The sequence below is a fragment of the Halyomorpha halys genome, unplaced genomic scaffold (assembly GCF_000696795.3).
Source record: "Halyomorpha halys isolate HHAL.00 unplaced genomic scaffold, Hhal_1.1 Scaffold218.1, whole genome shotgun sequence".
NCBI lineage: Eukaryota > Metazoa > Arthropoda > Insecta > Hemiptera > Pentatomidae > Halyomorpha > Halyomorpha halys.
The window spans coordinates 833,027-856,375 of NW_027109445.1; the positions used below are offsets into that span (position 1 = coordinate 833,027).

Below are 23,349 nucleotides of genomic sequence, written 5' to 3' on the forward strand. Positions count from 1 at the left end.
AAAAAATAATTTTCAACTTCCATGAGACAGAGGCGCGCGCTCCAGCTGAATCCACTAGTTCCCGCATACACCTACATATCGATGAGCATGGCCCAGTCTATTATCTGACAGTCATACTGTAAATTTATAAAAACAGCTAGAGCCTAAACATTATTATAACAAGAACCATTTATTTTTCTTCGAGAATATTGACCGAATCTAATCCTTATTCTTAAGCGGAAAAAGTTAAGATTTTGAAATGGCAGGAATAGAAACAGCTGTCAGCTATAGTTATTTTGTTTATGGTTATCGTCTACTACCAAAAAATGATTTTCGGTTTATGTAAATTAGAAAATATAGTGTGATAATGAGGAATTCAAAAGTCCCGAGGATTAATGAAGCCATCTCAGGTGGCCAGAAATGTACAAACTAGCCAAGCATAGGCGTGTGAGTATTAAGATTAACAATTTTTTATTTTATTAAAAGGATACAACTTTGATCTTTCTTCATTTTTGAGTTTTAAAAAATGAGATTTGTTGTGATATGTACGATATTGTTGGCTGTGTAAACCGATTCATCAAACAGCAATGAAACCTTCTCCTTATCTCATGAACACATACTCCCCTTTCATTTAGTTTTTAAATTATTTGCGACTAAATTATATTGATTAGTTTCTATGAGTTTACTTTGAGGATTCCCATCATTTATATTCTTTGTTGACGTCTGGTGCCGTTGCTTCTTTATTTCTACTAGGGTCAGTTATGTACCATGACTGGTCACTTCTTTAAAAATACATAATTTTTTGACACTTAGCAATTATAATTAGCTTGTAAATAAAATGATCTTTATTTTGGTGTCTTATCCTTTTTATGATTAATTGTGTTTAAGGTTAATTTCTTTTAGCTACTGAATTGAGTAACTAAATTTCTCATAATTACTGTTATGTTATCTCGTTTTCCATGTATCTTATAGAAGTTGTATTTTTTTAAACTGTATCTAGTTATGTTGATAACATCCAGTGCTGTGATTTAATTTGTTATGATTATCAGTTTGTTTACATTAGTTAGTTGATGATACAGCACTTAATAGCATGATTGTTCTTTAGATGACAGGTTTGGATGTCGGCCCAGAAAGTGAAAATGTCGAAGCAATACACTCAGGGGAGCATCAGGCAATGTTCTGTTGGGGAAATACTGCAAATGGTGAACTTGGACTGGGAGGCATTGAGGAGCAGCACATACTGGCTCCAAGAGAAGTCAAATTTGTTAATGATAATAATGTCAGAACCAGTAAGATTCGTCTTTATGTGATCTTTTTATCTTAACTTAGCATTAACATTTTGAATAAAATAATCAGCTCATGTTTCCTATTTTTCATCCTGTTTTAGTAGCTCTATTAGTGTTTCATAAAATTTATTCAACAAAAATTACAAAAAACTATAGAACTGACATATTTAAGAATAATGAACTACAATTTATTTCTTTACAAAATGAGAAATTGTGAATAAAGATACATTTTATAATTAAGAGGCTTTTTCCAACAATTATTCTGACTTATCATCAAACTGGCGGGTGCATGTGAGTTTCTGGTTTTGGGATAAAAAACTCATAATGTGTATCACAAGTTTGATAATTGTTAAAACCAGGATTCTAAACAGTTATTGAATTTTTTCATAAAGCTCCATTTTAAATTAAAGTATTAATATAAAACTTCAACAAGAATCTTTTAATAATAGTTCTATAATTTGTCGCCAAAACTGCTTTCTAAAAGTTCTAATATTAGAAGTCACAATCAGAAAATTTTAAATATATGTATTTATTCATAAGTTCTCACATACTTGTGCTTCAGAAAATTATTTTTCATATAAAAATTCCTGAAACTGCAGTATTATGGTATAAAATTAAAAATCTTTGAATTACTCAGAACCTAAGTGAGCTTTGAGATAAAAATACTAACGAAAATCCATAAATATATATAAAATTTTCATGTAGAACTTGTATGTTAAAGTTCTCGCCAAAAAGCCTAATGATTAAGTTCTTGAAAAGACTTGTACTATAAAAAAATTAATAATAAAGATCTCAAAAGAACCTTTATTATAAAAATTCTAATGATAAAGTTCTCAAAAGCACTTTTACTATAAAAATACTGATGCAAAAGTTCTCATATGAACTTTATGATAAAAGTCTATCTAAAAGCGTTTGTGCATTAACTAATTCAAAAAATTATGTTAAAACCTTTTTATGCCACGAGCTCCAATGGTTACTGTCTCACCTGTTTTCGGAACTTCCTTTTTTACCATTCACTTGGTTTTGAACTCATTAACTTCCAACCCTAGTTTTCTGGCTGAGGCCTCCAGTGCCAAAAAAACATTCCTATGAGGTTTGCATTATCCACAAATGCCAACAATTGGAAATAGTAAATATATTTCTTTACACACATTTGCCTGTCTCTAATACCCTTCTCAGGTGCCAAATTAAACAATATACTGGCCATTGCATTCCCTTGCTGGAATCCTTTTGTTGCTTAGAATTTCTTGGATCCTTCACCATTTATCCTAATCATACAGCTCATTCTCATATCCTTTATACTGAGCTTTATCAAACATATAAGTTTAGCAGGTATATGAAGTTCTGAAATTAATGAAACTTTTTTTATATACAGCATAAAATCAATAAACATTGGTGATATATTTTTATAGGTGAGGAAAACTCTGATTGGTATTTTTGAAAGGCATATCCTAGCCACTAGAGTCTATACAAATGGACTTCATTATTTTATTTGTTCCTAAAGATCGAACAGTAAAGAATTCTGATGCATAAAACATAAATCTGTAAATAATTATTTTTTAACACCACATTTCTCGTATTCCTGAATCTATTACTTAGTATCTAATTAGTTTAGTAAAGTAAGAGATATTTTTTGGTTAGATATCCTGAAGTTAGTAATTTTTTTAATTTGTTTCAATAAAAACAAATTTGTACGATATTTAACACTAACCATCAGAAAATTTTTTTGAAATGTGATGTAACATAATAATCTTAAATGGTTGATTAATTTTACGAAGATAAAAAAAAAAATGTCTAACTTGGAAAAGTGGTTTCCAAAAGTCACAAGACAAAATAAAAAAGAATTGTAGAAGTATGAAGATATATGTAATTTTTAAATGTATTCCTTAAAAAATATTCTTTCTCTATTTAAATAATAATAATTAAATAAAAATATTTATCTGCAATAACCAACCTACACCTGTTGATAAAAGCAATTCTAAACCATGTGATAAAACCAACCACATGTTAAGAACTAATCTATTATAAGATAAGATGCCAAATTGCATTTTTCAAGAAAGTAAAAACAATAAATTAGTAAGAAAACACCATTCTATAAAATCTATAGAAAATAATATGTACCAACTTTCTGTCAAATACTCTTTATTTTTCTTTTTTTTTTTTTAAATTGTTGAGGTGAAAAAACTTCTAAAATGAATATAACCTATTCTATATTTTTCATTTTATAACGTTTCGGGACAATTGTTCCATACTCTTGCAACTTTACAATCCACATATCTGCGATATTTTTATTTTTACCAAAACTGATTTTGATTTTTATTCTCTAGTTGTTGTTGTTGTCTGGGGCTTTAGGGCGTAAAACCCTGAGGTCGTCAATGCCCAGTTTTATTCTCTAGTTAATAACAAGGAACAGAGTTAAAAGAGTAGAGTAATCTGGAAAAAGCTATCTCATATCCATTTTCCATCTGTTTAACTTTTTTTTTTAATAATATAGATACCTCATTTTGAATTTTTTTTAGCATATCGATGCTATAGGAAACCTTTTTTTCTTAGTTTTTACTATTAAGTTTTATTTCATTTCCCTCTTGTTCACAAAAAATTATCAAATTGTATTCATCCTGGACTCACCAATTAGCATTGAAAATTCTGCTAATGTTTTCCTTATAAATTTGAATAAGTTTATGGGTAGTTTTTAATAAATTATCAGTGTTTTATGCCTTAATCCATATACTTGTGTTTGAAATAATTATGCTATATTTAATTCCAGTTAAATGCTTTAACTATTTAAGTTTTATTTTTAAAAAGATTTTTTATATTTTTTGTTATGTATGTCTTTCATGATAAATTTATCATTAAATATTTATATTTTCTTTTCAGTTGCCTGTGGTTCATCACATACCTTAGTTGTTTTACAGAGTGGAGAGGTATATTCTTGTGGAAATAATGACCATGGCCAACTTGGACATGAGAAATCAAGAACGAAGCTGCGTAAGTTAATTTTAAAAAAATATATATGCAAAATTTATATTTGAAGAAAAGGTATGGGTATGTTTATCTTTCCGTGTTTGTTGACATTACCCAAATCAATTATTAACATATTTCCTAGGAACTGTTATTAATAAATCTGTAATGGTTTAATAAACTTATAAATCTTGTGGTGCATTTATAGAAAATGAGTCATCTTGATTTCTCATGAACTATTAGTCATACAGGCATCTGTAAGTACTCAAGACGAAGCTTTTTAAATTTTCTTAAAATTAGTTCATAATGTTCTTCTTTTAAAGAAAAAAAAAATTAAGTCACAAAATGGTGATGTCTCATTTTTTTAATATTGTATCTTGGTTACTATTAAACGTACAGAGTCCAAACTTAATCAAATTTACTCTCCTTCAAAGCGGGTATGTATAGTGTTTTTTGAATGGTAGATAGTTTCCAAGATTAAGCATAGAATGAAAAATTTTAGGGCGTTTTTTGAATAAATAAACTCGTGGTCATCGACCTAGGTTGAAAGTTTAGATTCTTAATGCTGATCCTAACCCAAACTACATATCAAAAAATCATAACATTCTTCCCCTCCCCCATTTGTTTGCTCAATATTTTTTGTTTGTTTCTTGGACAATATATCGTATTTACCTGGTCATCATTTTATATTTTTTGTTCCAGCAGCTTTAAGATGGTAGATATGCATTTTTCATTTCAGGCCAATGTACATGATCATTTTTTATGTGTCATTGATAATTGATATCTGAGATGTCAACACCCATGGAGGAGTAAAACATACCAGTACTTGAAACATTTTATATTTGAAACTAAAATCTGTTTTTATCAAACTACTATTCCTTAATTATTTTTTAAAATTCTGTAGAACTTATTGACGCATTATCTACCTACAAAATATTGGCTGCTGCTTGTGGTGAAAGCCATTCGATGGCATTGGATCAGTGGGGTCAAGTATTTTCTTGGGGTTCTGATACTCACGGCCAGTTGGGTAAGGAAGCCAATGTTTAGATTAAATTTTATTATATTAATTTAATTATTATAGTTAATGTTAACATATATTAATTATAGTCAGAAATTTAAGACATATCACTAGCCCATTTATTTTGCTTGGTGCAGTCTTATAGCTACAAATCTTTTAAAAATTTAATTTTCATGGTAACAAATAATGTTAACAAGTTTGAGTAAGTAGCTTTGGTATGTTGTTATTTTCTAATAGATAAATATAAACCAGCTATTTAAGAATTTATAATAAGAATAATTATAAATTTATAAACAGCTTAATAAAATGTGGATGTGAGTTTCAGTACTTTTTTGTCATTCATTTATTTAACTGTCATTTGCAGGTTTGAACAGTGGCGAACAGCTCGTAATTAAACCTAAAGTAATTAAGACTTTAGTCACCTCAAATGTCATTCAAATAGCATGTGGTTACAAGCATTCTCTTGCCCTGACTAATAGTGAGTTTCAAATTTATTCATTTACTAACTTTTTTTTGGTTTTCAATTGTTAATTTTACTTTCATTTATTTATACATTTATTTTTTGTCTGGATTAAAAATTGTGCTGCCTTCTTTCCAGAGGGAGAACTCTATTCTTGGGGCTCTAACGATAATGGCCAGCTGGGACTTGGTCTTAAAATGCGAATTATCCCATTCCCGACGCTTGTATCTACATTAATGGGTTTACCAATTTCCCTTATTGCTTGCGGTGGATCACATAGTTTTATTTTGTCTAAGTCAGGTAAGTTATATTTAGGATCCATTAATCGGCATTAATACAGTGTCAGTATAAACACAGTTATATGAGTATAAATAGTAAAAAATAAATTCTTGACCAATGACTTGCTATGTTCTAGTAGCTGATTTACGTGGGATGCCAGGATAATCGCTGAAGGCAATTATCCAAAAATAAGTTAATTAATTGATTATAAATTGAGTCCTAAAAATCTATCATTATAATTGGATTCCTTTCCAAATGCTGTTTGTGTGTTTACCAGTTTACCAATTAAATACCTTTATATTCATAAAATGTTCTTACCATTAATCATATAGGATAATAAAGAGTGGTATATTGGGATATATAACAGTATATAAACTATATAAAGAAACTAAGTATTTATTTACAATTTGTTATGATTAAAATGGTTCAAATGATTCAGATAAAGGTTGCCATAAAATATAAATTATTACATGATTGCTTATTAGTTAATTTATACTTATAGCTGCTGATGCCATGGGATGTAGTGCCGTAGGTGTCTTCTGTTTCATAAGGGATGTCCAGGCCTGGGGACCCTTCTCACGACTTCGTATGGTGTCTCAGTCAGCATCCTGACTGTGGCGGTGCTTCCCCGTCCAAGCCTTCCTGTTGAGTTGCTCCTCCGTCTAGCCCTTCCTGTAGAGTGTCCCTATCTGCTCTTCCAAATTCCCTCTTGTCTTTTTCTCCCACTTCCCTTTTGGGGCGTTACCTTATTTTTAAATCTCTTCTCTGATTGGCTATCGATGTCCGAAGACTCCCGAGGCAGGCGTCCCCCTCCTCAGGGCCGAGGATGTGTAACAAAAAGAAGGGCCTGCAACTGGTTAATTTGATTCTGGTCCCTCGTCCCAAACTATCATTTTTGTATCTTAAAGGTTAGCCAATCTAATTTTCTCAGGGGCCTCTGGTAATGTGACAAACTTAAAACAGATATTTTCACATCCGAGGATGCTAAAAGCTTCCCAGAAGGATACCCTGACCAGGTATAGGGACAGATGACGAAAAACCTTAATAAACGACATATTGTTGAAATCATGGCTAATTCCTCGATACATAGCAGACTGTGCTTATATTTTATATTTTTATATAACCTGTAAGTTTATTTTAATTATAACACTTTTATAGATACTATTTCATTTCTAAAGCTAAGATAAAGGCTAATTTTTTATAAACTATCTTGATAATTTTTCAAGAACTTTCATTTCACAATAAAAATACAATACACGGTTTTCCTCTATATCTTTATTTGAGCCTTGAGTTTTTGTTGTGAAATAAAAATTCTAAAATCATCAATATACAGTTTTAAGAAATGATTTCACAAAAATATAGGTTAATTATTTATTACAATATTAGTTTAATAATTTCTACTTTGATTTTAGATTTTTGATTAAATCCAAATTTATAATTATTTTCTACTTTACAACAATATTCTGTTTCTTTTTTTCTGTTCTACTACTAATTCCATTTATTCATATTGTTTGTGAATTAAATATTATGACCTCGATTGGTTCAGGTGCTGTTTATGGATGGGGGAAGAATAGGTTCGGTCAGTTAGGATTGAATTCTGAAGTAGATCATATTTATCCTTGCCAGTTGAAAACACTACGTTCAATCAAGGTCAAGTTCGTTGATTGTGGTGAAGATTTTAGTGTTTTCCTGACTCAGGTAATTCAATTTATTATCATTATCATTATACATTTTAATAGATTTATTTGTTTATTATGTAAAATTGTGAAAAAGGATGGAGGTGTGTTGACTTGTGGCGCAGGGATGTACGGCCAGTTAGGTCATGGTAGTGTATCAAATGAAGTTCTTCCGAGGAAGGTTATAGAGTTGATGGGTAGTACTGTAACTCAAGTCTCGTGTGGCAGGTAAAAATTTTGTTTGTTCTTTAATTTTCATAAAACCAATTTTTTAATCAAATTTGTTCATGAGAATATCTCTAATCTAAAAATGTGTTGTTTAAGTTAAGGATCACTTTGTCTAAAGATCTAAACTTTCCTTGGGATTTCTAAGTTATTTTGTTCAAATACTCATCTTTAATATGTTTATGTATTTATTTTAATCTGTACAAGGTTGTGGTATATTCAAGTAAATTCAAAACTGAAAAACAGCATTTATAACAAAAAGTAAATATATAAACAAAATAAAACTGAGGAAAAAAATTAACTGCAACTATCTTTTAAAAGTAAATGTATGTCATTATTTAAATATAAGAAACACATAAGATATAATTAACAACTCTAAATATAAATAGACTAAATACAAAACAGAAATAACAGACTGACTACCTGTTAAAAAGAAAACCAAAACTAACCCACATTTATCTTCCTTCATTCAAATTTTATGGCTGTCATTATTTCCTTATGTATAGTTATATTTTATATAATTAAATATTTCTTTTTTAGGAGACATACTCTGGTTTTCATGCCCTCTCGAGAAAGAGTGTATGCCTTTGGTCTCGGGAGTACAGGTCAGCTAGGAACTAAACAACTAATGAATGCAACTGGTCCTCTCGTTGTTCAAGGGCCGTGGCTCGAAGGTAAGCTTCACATTGAAGCTCTATACTCTGGAGGTGATCATTGCTTTGCCACTGTCACTATAAAGGTTAGCCATAGATACTTAATATTAATTAATTTTATCTTGATTTTTCCATATCTATTCATTTGTAAATTAACGTGTTACCTAAAGACAGATTTTAATACTTAGGATGCACAATAACTTCATTAAATTGTCGGGAGAAACTATGCTATGCTATTTTGGTGATTTTTTATATTATGTATTGTTGATACTACTCTGGCACTAATTAAAATCAATTGAAACCACTACCCGCTAATGATTTGAATTGATATTAATTCGTACCAATGAACAATATGGAGCCAAAATTCTCAGTCCTTAATAAAGTTTGTACATTAATCTATTGCTGACATTTAAGTCTCTATGTTAATCCTTATTCAACTCTGATGTAAACATTGCATGTACTGTTGTTTACTTTTACTAATCCTTTAGTATATTGAGTTTTTAAAAGATATACTATCTTATACTACTTTGTTCAAATGGAATAAAGCAATATTTCAGCAAGACAACTGGCAATTTGCAATTACCTCACCCATCACAACCCTGATATTGCACTGCTTGACTACGGTCTTTCCAGTCAAAGGCTCATTTTTTGAGAACCCTTCTTTTTCATGTTAAAAACCGTGGATTAGTGTTATGACCAAACACTGAGTTTATTCTGACTCTAGCACACAAATAATAATCTAATATTCTACTCTGAATTGATATATTTAGAATAATAAACAATATATATAGTTTCAGACAAGCCATTAACAGACACAGACTAAATAATAAGGAACCACATGTAACTGACTAGGGAGGTTTTTTTTTTGGGGGGGGGGGTTTCAGTGCCTCCTTTAATAAATAATTAATATCCAGCACCTAATTCAAATTCTTGCAAAAAGATTGGTTAAAGTAATTCACAATAATGGCCTATGTTTTGATGAATTTTAATATGTAGATCTTTTAGTAAAATTAAGATAAAATTTGGAAAATAAATAAAAAAATATATATAATATATAAAAACATTGGAAAATAAATAGTTGTAAACTATTTTTGTTTCACTTTTGACTGCAACCCTGACCATCTTCTTATATATAAGATAAAATTTATTTTTATATAATAAACATTTTGTGTAATTTCGTTATATAAAAATCACCATAATGGCTCATGGAATATTGTCTTTTGAGAATGACCAAATGTTATTTAATAAAGACCTTCTCCCTTTGGATATTTACTTCATATATATTCTAAGATTTTTTTAAAAATGATATTTATTTATCTCAATTTGAAATCCTTTGCCAAATATTCATTTAAACTTTTCGTTAACAGCGAAGATCAGCAGACTACAGACTATTGCGCCAAGAAGCCAATATTTGGACAATTACACTTGAAAAAATGATTGAATGTCAAAACATCCCAGAAGAAACAGCTGTTGATCAGGAACTGTTGACGTGAGTTTTCATATTACTTATGAGAATAAAAACAAAATCGAAATAAAATAAGGAGAATGTTTATTATCATTAGATTCCATAACAACCTTCAACTCCCCGAATAGCTTTAAATTATCAACTAGTCTGTTCTTTACCTTTACCTCAATTCTACTTCTGTTGCTTGGTTTATAATGAGATCCCTGGTGATTATGAAACTATATTTAAAAGACTGATAAATAGTTTTATTCAATTTAATCTCAGGGTTTTCAGAGATACATGCAACAATTACTTTCTTGCTTCTATCATGCACTCCATTACCTAATCATACCACCCTTCCAACTCTTTCTGTTTAACGATTTGTTGTCATGCTGGTATTCAGTCACCGGCAGGTCACAGACATGTATACCTTGAAACTAGCCCAATTCTGCTTCAATTTGACATAGTAGGAAACCCTTCAGTGGTGGAATGAATTTTACTGACCATCATAACCATAAAGTCTGTTTTTTTATTTAAACTCTCCATTCCAGAGATATTTTAAAATTTAACATAACATCTGCTTACATAGGTGAAACCAAAAATCTCTTAAAAGACTGTATCAAACGACACAAATATTCTGTCTCCTCACGTAATCATTCTGCATCTAAACTTTCAGAACATTCTCTTTCTTTAAATCATTTTTTCGATATCAACAAAACGTCTATACTTGCTACAGTTCGTAACCATGACAAAAGACTCATCTCTGTAAGCCTCTATATCCAATTAGAACCTTCTTCCATCAATTTAAAAACCGACAAGTACAACTTATCATTAACATATTCGCAGATAGTTAATTTATTAAAAAAAGTCATTTTTATAAAAAAAAAAAAAAATTTATTTATTTTTTTTATTATTCATTTTATTTTTTCCGGCCACTTTGTAACGTATTATTTCACTTCTTAAACTTTTTCATACACATTTGTCGTCCCCCTCTTATATATGCTTCCTCTTTTTAATTGTTGTTTAATACCCATGACACTTTGTCATCCTCCAGTACTTCGTCATCCTTGTACATACATATATTTTTAACAGTTTCCAAAAATCATTTCTTGTCTCCCTCTCACACACTTTCTTCCTCTTAAAAACACTTAGTCATTCTTGTAACGTCTTTTTTAATTCGGAGTTTTGCCGTTATTGGCGCAGTATACCACTTGACGTTTGGATTCCAAGCTAACAGGTTCGTTTTATTCTCTTTTTCTTTTGCCCTTATCTTTATTTTACAACACCTTCTTTTCTCGATTTTCCTTACCCATGTTATTAGTTATGTTCACCATATATTATTATTGTTTTCAAAATAATTTTTTTTTCTTCTATTCATTTCTTTTGTTAAACTTTACTTATATTTGCCTTTTTATCAATTATTATGGTTACATATTTTTATATTTTCTTTTTCTTTCCATATTTCAATTTTAAAATTATTAATAACTAATATATTCATACTTATTTGCATTATATAACTTCATTTTTATTTTATTTCCTTGTTTTTATTATTTTACCTACTTTTTCAATTATCTATGTATACATTTTATTTTCCACTTCTCTCATCACTTCATTTTATTAATTCCATTCTGTAAAATTATTCACTTTATGTCATTCTGTTTATATTTTATTTTTTACTTTCTATACTTATTGGTTGTTATCTTGTTCTGTTCTTAGCCCTGATGAAGGCTAGAAACTCTAGCCGAAACGTTGGCACAATAAAATAAGCTACACCTTATTTATGTTTCATTTTGACCACACCCCCAACCATCATCTCCTTGTATTATCCATTATATCCATGGTCAACTATCTCTCATAATTAACATAATTATCAAGTGTTCTAAAAATAAATTTCTCTTTTCAGTCTGAGGGTGATCTGTGGTCGAGACTGATTCGTTCTGCAATGATTGGATTAAAGCCTAAATCCATTCCTGTAATACATACTCCTGTTCATTTATCCCCTCGACCCCTTTCCATGTATCTGTTGCATTTGATAGTTTTGATCCAAGGTTCTTCTGTAGTCGAGGGAGTTGAGACGTCACCTTTAACTACCCCCTTATTATGGTCCAACTTTGGCTTTGACTGGATAGTTATTTACTGCTTGAGATACCAAGGCTTTGTTTTGGAATCATCCAATTATAACCTAATGCGAATTTTTAGTTTTATTTATTACCTTTCTTTTCTTTTATTACCACCATCAAAAGTTGTTAATCTATTTTTATAGTGGCATTTAAGATTTATTTTATTCTCTGGATTTCAGGTACCTTGAAACAGTTTTTGGCTCCCAAGCTTGTATAAATGCTTCCTTTTTATTGGCGAGAGAGCAGCATTTTTGTTGTACATCGAGACATCATGGATTGGATTTAGGATTAGCGCAATCTTGTTTTACAGCTATAAGCAGGGCTAATAATCCATCGGTCAGAGAAGTTGTGAGTACATTTTACAAAGAATAATTTTATAATAACAAAAATAGTATAATCATTAATGAGACTTAGCTTTCAATAAAGTTACTTTTTATGAAATAAATTCAAGATTTTTAACAGTTAAAATTCAAAAATTAATGATCTTCTTCTGAAAGAGTTTCTAGAACTAATATGAAATTGGTGAACGACACAATATTCCTTGTTTAAATATAATAATTTATTTCACATACAGCAACGATGTTTCAGGATTATCCCCTATCTTCAGGTTGCTGATAAACTATTTTATATATAATGTATAATTAACTCCTTTATTAGTCATTACATGCTAATATTGAATCGTATTATTGTCGATTATTAAATAAAAAACTTTTTATAATATCAGCTATTATACATTTTTCAAGGAGAATAATTACCTTAGGAGGAAGGTAATTATTCTCCTTGAAAAATGTATAATAGCTGATATTATAAAAAGTTTTTTATTTAATAATTGACAATAATATGATTCAACATTAGCATGTAATGACAAATTAAGGAGTTAATTACACATTATATATGAAATAGTTTATCAGCAACCTGAAGATGGGGGATAATCCCGAAACGTCGTTGATGTATGTGAAATAAATTGTTATATTTAAACAAGGAATATTGTGTCATTCACCAATTTCATATTAAAATTCAAAATTTTAAAGCACTTATTTAAAATTGGATTTGTTTTGGAATGATTGGTGTTGGTAAAGATTGAAACTTGACTGGAAAAGATTGATTGTTTGGAAAAATACTTTAAGAATCCTTATTTTCCATGCTAATTTTTTTTTAAGACTTAAAATTTAACACATTTTATTCACGCCGTTTTTCAATTTCAGGCACTTTTTTAAATATAGCTAGATTTAACTATATTAAAGTCTACTCTTCCCGTTTTAAGCAAATATTTTAAAAGTGACATTGGACCGTCGCTCCCTGGGGTCTCAGTAGGGCAAGTCCGGATATATATAGTACCTATTTATATATCTATATAAATTATTATAAATTAAATAATATTAATTATATTATTATTCATTAATGTTAATAATTAAGCAGTGATTTTTAAAAGGTTCTTATTGAGACTAATAGAAACTGTTTTAATAACCTTTTTGGCTAAATATTTTTATTATTAAATTATATAGATAATTAAATTCCAGTGTCTAGAAGCTGTAGCGAATTTGTTACCACAATTTGCCGAATCTCCTCCCGACGTTGAGACACTTAGACTTTACCTTAGTCTTCCACTTTATCATGAGTTTGATAATGCAAGGCACTCTGCAAAAATACAAGGACCATTTGCTGCTGCTTTTCTCAACCTTAAAGCTGAAGCTGCTAAAATAGTCGGTATGTCTAAATTTAATTACAAAATAGTTTATTTCTGTCTGTAACTAGCTTAAAATGGAACTCTTTGAAACCCACTCTCAGTATGAACTTATATGAAAAAAAAAAATTATTATGAAGATAGTTTTTAATATTATTAAATCAGATTTCCATTCACCAAATTCCTGGCACCTGTAATCTCTACTTTTGAAATCTTAGCTTAAGTTTATACTAGTAGTTAAGGTAATAATAGAAAGATTTTAGTATATACTAATGTAATCCAGAATGTCAATTCCACAGATGACTAAACCAATTCTGAAGATTGGTTTGATAACCACAATTCTAAAGATGGCTAAACAATATTTGTTCAGGTTATAGGCAGCTATTATTATATTTTGATGATTAGATAATATTTGCTATTTCTTAAATGTTGTCTCTGTCACTGTAATTTTGTCATCTGTTGGTTGGGTTTGTGAAAGGTTGTTTTTATTTTAAAATAAAATTATCACAATTGTTATTTGTCCAGTAACTGCTGTTAAGCGCTCTTTTGAGAGTTTCTTTATCTCTTCAGTGAGTGGAATAGCTAATAACATAAAACTATCATTACGTTTTGGTACAGGATATTGTCATTTTCAGGTAAACTACAGCTTTCGATTTCTGCTCACTGAAGACGTAAAGTTACCCCAAAGGGATTCCTTCTGAATGGAGATTGGGTAGATAATAATTATATTTATTTTATTTTTAATTTTAAAAAATTACTTATAGTACTAATAAATGAGAATTAGAACAAAATCAGTTGTAATGGATTTTTAAATGAAGGGGTATAGAATCAAAATGAATAAATTAGAAATGGTTGAGTTATTATTTTCCTTTTAAAATTGCAATAATATTAGCATTAACAAAAGTGAAAAGCAGAAAGGAGAAGTGAGTCGAAATAAATTTGATGAAGTTTTTTTATTTTTTTCAATGAGTTCAATGGTATTGTTTATTCGATGTTGACTATTACATAAGGGCCTTTAACACAAATAAGTATTTTGATCCAATGCTCAACAAATTGTAGTTAGTACTTAGATAGTCAGCCACCAGAGGAAAAGCTATTTCAAACTAATCCCTATTTCAAACACAAAACAAAATAAACTTGTAAACTTCCCGTAGGTGTGTAAGGAAAGTAACCTTACTTTTATTTTGAAGCCTGATATATCTGCTTGACACAAAGAATGTCCTTAACTCTTTGATCTCAGCCATTTTTTTGCAATTAAGTTTTTTTGATCAAGTGATAGTTTCTGATTGAAATTCTTACTCATATATATAAGCCTTTACAGATATATATAATGTTTTTTTCATCTCTCTCCTATGCCAAAGAGAATCTCAGAGTTGACCCATAAGATCTCTCATTGCCATCAGGTAATTTTGGGTCAAATGGAAGTATCCAATTCAGAAGTGTAATAGAAATATTTTCAGATCTGAATAGAGGATATTTTGAGTTGATAGGTTTATTACAGAAACATATCAAAATATCTTAAAACTTAAACGTTTTGTGATCTAAATTTTTGGTAAGTCATGGCAATTGCAGACTAAAATTTGACTTCGATAGGCTACTAATAATTTAATTTTTAAGATGGAAATTTGAAACTTTATCAGTAAATGTATCAGACTAATCCTCTGTACAGAAAAATAAATGGGGTAAGAGCATAAATGCCTATTTTTTAAAAAATTGAACAGCTCTAACGGCAACATCATGAAACTTGTTTCCTCTAGACCAGCAATAACATTTTAAATTAGTCAATATTTCACTGAGTTATACATTTTTCCCCATATATACAAGGGAGTAAAAGAAGGATATAATCTTTTTTTAATATATATTTGTAATATTTATTACTTTTTATTTATATTTATTACTGCTTTATCAATTATTTTCATCTATTATATTTTATTATATTACTTTTTTTTTTAATATTTACTGTATGCATATTGTTATATCCTTCTAGATAGTTGTTGAGTTTTGTTTTTTCTTTCAAGTTTTTAATTAAATAGTAATTATGTGTTATTTATTTAAAAAATTTAATTTTATTCTGTGTTTGTTAAAAAGGAAAAATGTATTGAGTTAAGAGATATAATATGAAAAAAAGAATTTAAAAAATAAGATTAAAAAAAGGATAAAAATAAAGTATGGATAGAGAAAAAAATAAAAAACAAAAATGATAAAACAAAAAAAAATCATATTTTTAAGTTTATTTCACTGTCTATATTTTATAAGATAAAAAAAAAAAAAAAAATTCTGACTATAATAAGTATGTTTAGTGGTGTGTTTAGCAACCCAATGTAGTTGGGCAGCACTACTTTTTTCAATAAACTTTTTCTCTCTTCAACATATGTTAAATGAATAAACTTTTTTTTTTATCATGAGCTTTAAGAATTTGAAGGGAATTATTTTGAACAAGTTGTACACTAAGATTATGAAATGGGGTTTATATATGATCTGCATATACCCCTTTTTTTCACATCTGCTCTTACAAAAAGTTTAAGGGGTAAGTGCAGATCTTAGCTTAAACCTTAGCCATTTCAAAATGTTGTGGCTATTTATTAATAAAGAGTTCATTTAAGGATTGATTATTATCAATCCTTAAATTAACTCTATATATCATCAAGTTATTGTAAAAAAAAATAAGAAAACAGCTTCAACTTTGATAAATTATGCTTAATTACTTGAAATCTGCATGATATCATAATGAGGAAGGAAAACAGTATCCAGCATTTACAAAAATCGACATTTGTCTGACTTTTCTAATGGTGGGCTATTTAAAGGGAAGACACTTTATCTAGTTTTCTTCTCAACTGTGTAAGACAACACTAACTCTTTTAAAAGAATCTGTTATGCTCTTGCCCCAAAAATAGACTTACCTTATGTTGTTGGTGTTGGAGTAGGTGTTCTCCAGTATTGCCAATCATTATGTTGTTCTTTTTTTTTTCTAGGTAACTGGTATCATGTCGCACCTGATGAATATTTTGAAAGATTAATAAGGATTTATAAAAGTGTTGTCATTTATCTTCTGAGGTCGTCCCCATATATGAACATAGACTACGTAAATAATATTTACTATTTTGATCTATTCTAAGGGGTAAAGTATATCTGTACATGTGTTAAAAGTATATCACTAAGTTATAATGACTGCTCACCGATATATTCTTGCATGCAACTTTATCTTGTCATTATCTTATATGAAAGAATGAAAGTAATATTTGAAAATTTTTAATTTCTCATTTCTAATTGTTGTAAGAAACTTTTGTTCTGTCGTGGGTAGCATTATCCTCTCAAATTATTATTTTTATTTGGAATAAGTAGCTTATGTCAAATTTAACTTAATACTAACCAAGTTCAATAGTTTATGAAATTTTCATTTTTGAGTCAGATATATTTTATGTGCATTGTTTAAGCAGTCACACTTCTTCCAGTTCTTGAGGATAAATTTTAATTCTCATAAAATTACCTTGATTCCAAAAATTTGTTTAAGACTTGGTCATTTCCTAATTTTCCTTTCAAGCCAGGTTATTCAAAATAATAGCAGCCTTGAGTGTATTGCCCATCATACAATATTGTATTTCATGCAATTTTTTGTTTGTGTTATTGAAAAATATCATTTTTAGAAGTTATCATCCATTCTTTTGTTCTTCTGATGGTAACATTAATTGACACTAATTTAAGTATAGGTTTAAGTGTATTGTTACTGTTGAGGCACTCTGGTGTTGATTTTAGTGTGATTATCTCATAAAATATGGAATCAAGAGATAAAATGAATAACTTTTTTATAGAGAATCTACTTGTTTTTTATTTTTATAAGTAATTTTTTTAAAGTTCGAAAGTACCTTCTTTGATAACCCTACCTTCCTGCTCACCTCGTTACCATTTACCAGGACTTGTAGTATATTCTTTAGTGAACCTTCCTAAACAATATTATAAAGTTTCCAAACTTTCAAAATAATATTCGGAAACCAACCCAATTTGACTAAACTATTCGTCATTATAAGGGTGAAACCACTTTGTTTTTCAAGAAAGGTTTAAAAAGTTAAATTTTTAGCAAGTTATACACTATCTAGTAAAAACAAATTTAACAGTTAATTATTGCGCAAAGACTTTATCCAAAAATAAAATTATCCTAAATTTTAAAGACATTTCACACTTTTGCCTGAGTATCGTGTTTCACTTTTACATCCACTAACCACCCTACCATTTTCTAACTGTATATCCATAACTTTCATAATATTTGTTTTATTTTTTATCAAGTTATATTTTAAATAAAGTTATTTTATCTAGAACTTTTGTTACTATTCATTTTTATGAAAATTGGTTCTTTTGTCATAATATTGTAATGTCTATTTCTTAATATTAGTAGGTGTTAGTAAAGAATAGTATTTTCCTTTAAATGTGTCTTATAAAGTGAGAATTGAAAGATTTAGGAATACTCTCATTTTAAAAATATTTTAAATGAAGAGCTAAAAAAATTATAACTGACATTTCAGAAAAAAAAAAGTCTGAACTTTGACCTGATTAACACATTTTCAGTTTTTGCACATGAGAACCTTCATTGAGGATTAAGGACTTCTATATTACTTCAGTCGGATTAGGTCAGATAGAATTTTCTTAAGCTGAAAAATCATTCTGTTAAATTTTGCAATTATAACCTTTTTAGAGGTAGCACTTCAAATAATTACAATTTAAGGAATGCTGTAATACTAAATTTAATTTCTTAGGGAAGGGCATCCCAAATTCAAAGTCACCAGTCCTCCTGGTAGAGGATTGAGCATGGGCCCAACCCTTCATTTTGTAAAAAAAGAAAACCACTGGTTATAAACCCATAATTCTAAGAATTCTTCTTTAATCCCAGATGGATGTAAATGCAACAACTATAAGAGATAAGAAGTGAAAAATGTTCAGAAAATACTTGAGATTAACGAGTTGAAAACGAATTACAGGGTAATATCAACTTTAGAAGCAAGTAGCTGTTGATCATTTCAGATACCTCAGCACTGAAATTAACTCTGATAACCATGCTCTCCAAACGCACAAAATTAAAAATGTATAAATACTTAACAGGTCCACAGTTTGCTATGGTGTTGAAACATTGAATACCCAGGAACTGGATTGGCTTAATAACCATGAATATTTTGTGAAATTTATCAAGCCCAGAAAGATTAGCTGACTTGAACATGTTGAAAGGATACCAAGAGAACAAAAGGCAAAAAAGGTCACCTGAGGATCCTTCCCAGAAAAGAGGAAAAAAGGATCTCCTAGTAAAAGCTGGCAAAAGGACCTAGAGAAGGACATCAGAAAACTTGTAGTAACTGCCTGGAGAGAGAAGAGTTGGAGCAAATTGTTCAGGAGACCAAAGTCCTCCTTAGACTGTAGAGCTACGTTAGAAAATGTCACAATTGTCTAATAATCAGTGTTAAAGTAGGAACATTTTTCTTCACTTGAAGCAAAAGTATTATATTTTCTTGTTGAAACATCTGTTTTAATGCACTGTTCCAAGATAGTTCAATTTAATGATTATTATTTGTTCTGCTTTCGGAAGGCCAAAGTCATCATATTTTTAAATCACAGAAGGGTTTCTTATCAGTTCCTATTTCAGCATATCAAAGTGTTGTAAATAAAGTAACACTCCTACTTTAGATTGGTTAAGTGATTATTAATAAGAACTTTACTTTCTTCTCTTGTGTTTGCAGAACAGGTGATTTTAAAATTGAGAATTATTTCAAAGTTATTATTTTTCAAACTTGCCATCCATTATTCAAATTTTTTTAAAGATGCAGTATAATCTTGTCTCTCTGCATCAGACCGTTAATTCGAAACCCTTGCATTGATTTATATAAAGTAACAAGTAAAAAAATTAATAATTAATACGAAAAGTTTACAAGGAATCTTGTGTCATAAAACAAGTTTTTTTCATCTCTATTACCATTCAGAAACATAATGATCTTCTTTTTGAGGGCTAAACACTCCAGAAGTACTTCGGACCAAGAAAACTAATGTCCCTCACAATAATACAAAACTCATCCATATTCTGAACCCACGCCATCACTCAATTTTTCGACCCTCCTTACTTTCCTCTGATTCTTCTTTTTCAACACTGATTTGACTTTTTTTTTTGTGTTTATATTAAAAAATGATATTTTAGTAACAGCTGCATGCCCTTCTTTTACCAGTCACAAGGGCGCATCCCATAGGTTAGAATCCACTGCACTATAGTATATCTATTTCTTTTCATGAACTTCATTTTATGATTTTGTTTTAATTTTTTTTTTTATTAATCTTTACAGCAATGGGACCTAAATCGTTGTGAAAGGGCTGTGGTTAATTCATTAGATCTACTCGCCCGTTTGAACAAACTAAATAATGCCAAACCAGGTCAGAGCAGACTAAATTATGAAATATTTTATTTACCAGAACTTCCTGATGTTGTTGACATAAGAGTTGATTATGTGAGATGGGCCACAGAAGATCCAGGTTCAAGAGTGAGTAATCATATCATAACTACTTTGTATCACTTTGGTTTTGGGATCTGTCCAGAATGAGTTTTTCCATGGGCTCATAAATTTTGTTTGTTGTTCGCCAGAATAGCTATATCTAAGGAGTTATCCCTTCTAAAGTACTGAACTATTTTAAGATAACTACAGCAGGGTAATGGACCTAAAAAATTCAGGGAATTTTTTGAACCTCGAAAATTCTGGGAAACATAGAGCCAAGGGACATCAGAATCATTATTTATCACAATAGTTGTGCATAATAGATATAAATAAAAGTACAGGTGGTCCAGTCTTTGTATTTACTTCTGGTTCCGTTCCTTTATCAGAACTTTTCCTATAAATCAACTGACCCCAAGTGCTACTTTAGGTAATCGATCTTACCCGTTATTCATTTTTTTTTTTTTTTTTTTTTAAAACCTTGAACGATTTCCTTCAAACTCAGTATATTAAAGTACAGTTAAATGATGTTAGGTATCAACTAGGTCTTATCCTCTGTTGTGGCCAACATATTGTTATAATTTATTCCATACTCTGATGTACCATATTGCATATGCTATGGTTGTAAGCATTTTATGTTAGCCTCTGGCATAAATAATACCTTACTAATACCATTAATGTATACATACGCCGGACGGCGTTTTACTTTATTCATCCACAAGGACAACAATTACCTACAAGGGGCCTCATCACCCAGGTTATACAAAGGCATTTTTATTTTATGTCACTAATGACACAATACATATTTTTTTTTATTTTAAGAAAAATTTTGTATTAGAAGAATTATTAAGTTCCTTTTTATTTAATGTTCATATGTTTTTTTCTTTATTTTTTAAAGGTTTTTATTTTCTTATGCTAAAGTACTCAAAATACAATCTTATAAATTTCGACTCTACAATTCTTTTATTTTAATTACCATTCATGGTTGGGCTAGTAAAGGTTCTTTTTTAACCCCTACCTACCACAACATCCTCATTTTAATATTCTGATGAGTTAAAATGGAGAATTTCCAAAAAAGCTGCCTTTCCAATTTTCCAAAGCTGCTTGAGGCCAGGAACCAGTGAGGGATTGTAGAGCCGATTGATTTATTTAGTTCAACTCTACACTCAGGCCATATACATTAAAACATTTTATTCCTTTGTGGATATTAAATATTTTTCCCTCTGCATTTAGGCAGCTCCTTTGGATCAAATAGACAGAAAAATACAATAAGAGTGGGGATGAATTTCAGTCAAAGTTTAATCCTTTCCAAATTTTTTTCACAGTTTTTAACATTTTTTCACTTCTTCTTAGCCCCTCTAAATTGATTTAATTAAAGGGTTAATATTTTGTATATGCATTGTAAGTTTAATGAAACCATTAAACACCATTAATAGAAAGAAAATATGAGCCCTTAAATGAAAGAGTGGTATAAGTTAGATGTGGGGTTTTGAGATATTCAAAACTTTTAGGGAATTTCTTTTAAATTTTTAGCAAGAAATAACAGCTTTCTCTGTTAATATTAATCAGCCATATGCATAGCGATTTAAAAGCGTTTAAAGTTAACATGCTCAGTAATAAATTAAATAATCATTTTTTATATAAATTAATTTTGATGAGAACAGGATATCTTACACCACTTTTGCTCTCAAAGGCTCGTATGACCTAAATGACGGAACTCCAACAACTCATGCTTTTTTTTCTATCATATGTGTTTTGTTTTTTTAAATTTAATATTTAATATAAGCTATAAAGTTTATACATATTTTAAAATCAAATTTACTCCTTTTTTAGAATATAAGAAAATTTTTCTGTAACTACCCATTTCTGTTCGATGCTCAAGCTAAAACCCTGTTGCTTCAAACTGATCAATCGATGCAAGTAAGTAGATTCAAAATATGTTATTGATTCGCAACATTAAAATTGAATTATGATTGTCAAAACTCCAAAGTTTATTTTATTACAAAATAACCAGTAACTGAATTCTAAAACTGTAATATGTAGAGGATGCTATTATATCAGTATCAGTAAAGGTTTCACTGTTGGACACATTTACACAAATTTCTGAAAGTGTGTATTGATTTTGAATTACCCGAAACTTTGGACTGATTGGAATCTGAAATTAAGTGTAAAAAGGCTGATATTGCATATCCTAAAGGTAAAGTTATATTGGTACCAAGCCAGAGTTCCAAATCGGGCACAATTTGTGGTTCAAAAGAATTCATTCTGATCTAATTTAATGGCTAACTTCATTCTTAGATTCTATTATCATAAAGTTATTATTGGAGAAGGTTGTCGGGGGGTGCGGTCAGCAAAGAACAACATAAATAAACAAACCATATTTATTTATTTTATGCCAACGTTTCGACCTGAATTTCAGGTCTTCATCAGGGGTTATGGCGTAGAAGGTAGGCCTGTAACTGTGTTTTAGGGCATGCGCAGTTACAAGCCTACCTTCTACGCCATAACCCCTGATGAAGACCTGAAATTCAGGTCGAAACATTGGCATAAAATAAATAAATATGGTTTTGTTTATTTATGTTGTTCTTTGCTGACCGCACCCCCCGACAAACTTCTCCAATCATTAATCTACGGTTAACTATCTACACCTCGTAATTGTATATAATTTTTTATTTATTAATTTAATTATTGATAAAATATAACATGAAAGGGTAAATGTATATAAAATAATAAACATAGCAACAAAAATATGGTATAGCAAATAATATGCACTATGACGTCGTCTATCTATATTCATTTATAATTATTAAATGAGATAATTTGTATAATTAGGTAACTATTATCTAACAATTAGATAACTATAAGTTATCTAAAAATTATATTCCTAGATGCACACAGCAGTCTCGCAAGCTGCACAGCAGGCCATAACGCAGATGCTGTTCTCTCCCTTTGTATTTCCTGTTCAAGCCCTTCTTGAACTACAAGTGAGCAGGGAAAATATCGTTCAGGATACCATCAGGGAACTTGCAAATTATTCTGAAAAGGATTACAAAAAGCCACTTAAGGTGCATATGTATATAATAATTATAATATTTTTTAAAGATTT

General features: G+C 29.5%; 1 protein-coding gene across 2 annotated transcripts in view; it reads left to right on the forward strand.

Annotated features, from left to right (window-relative positions):
- Positions 1–268: 268 nt before the first annotated feature.
- The window catches only part of Herc4 (HECT and RLD domain containing E3 ubiquitin ligase 4), a 32,752-nt gene continuing 9,671 nt past the window's right edge, over positions 269–23,349 (forward strand). The window contains exons 1-16 of one of the 2 annotated variants that reach the window (XM_014419124.2): positions 269–426; positions 1,085–1,268; positions 4,143–4,253; positions 5,131–5,253; positions 5,609–5,722; positions 5,843–6,004; positions 7,530–7,681; positions 7,757–7,887; positions 8,425–8,623; positions 9,905–10,026; positions 12,281–12,449; positions 13,622–13,808; positions 16,758–16,867; positions 20,100–20,294; positions 22,077–22,163; positions 23,132–23,308. In XM_014419124.2, the coding sequence (XP_014274610.1) occupies positions 400–426; positions 1,085–1,268; positions 4,143–4,253; positions 5,131–5,253; positions 5,609–5,722; positions 5,843–6,004; positions 7,530–7,681; positions 7,757–7,887; positions 8,425–8,623; positions 9,905–10,026; positions 12,281–12,449; positions 13,622–13,808; positions 16,758–16,867; positions 20,100–20,294; positions 22,077–22,163; positions 23,132–23,308 (2,250 nt within the window). In that variant the 5' untranslated portion in view covers positions 269–399. Of the gene's footprint in view, positions 427–565; positions 734–1,084; positions 1,269–4,142; positions 4,254–5,130; positions 5,254–5,608; positions 5,723–5,842; positions 6,005–7,529; positions 7,682–7,756; positions 7,888–8,424; positions 8,624–9,904; positions 10,027–12,280; positions 12,450–13,621; positions 13,809–16,757; positions 16,868–20,099; positions 20,295–22,076; positions 22,164–23,131; positions 23,309–23,349 lie in introns of those variants that run through there. The other variant, XM_014419125.2, reaches the window with a different exon arrangement.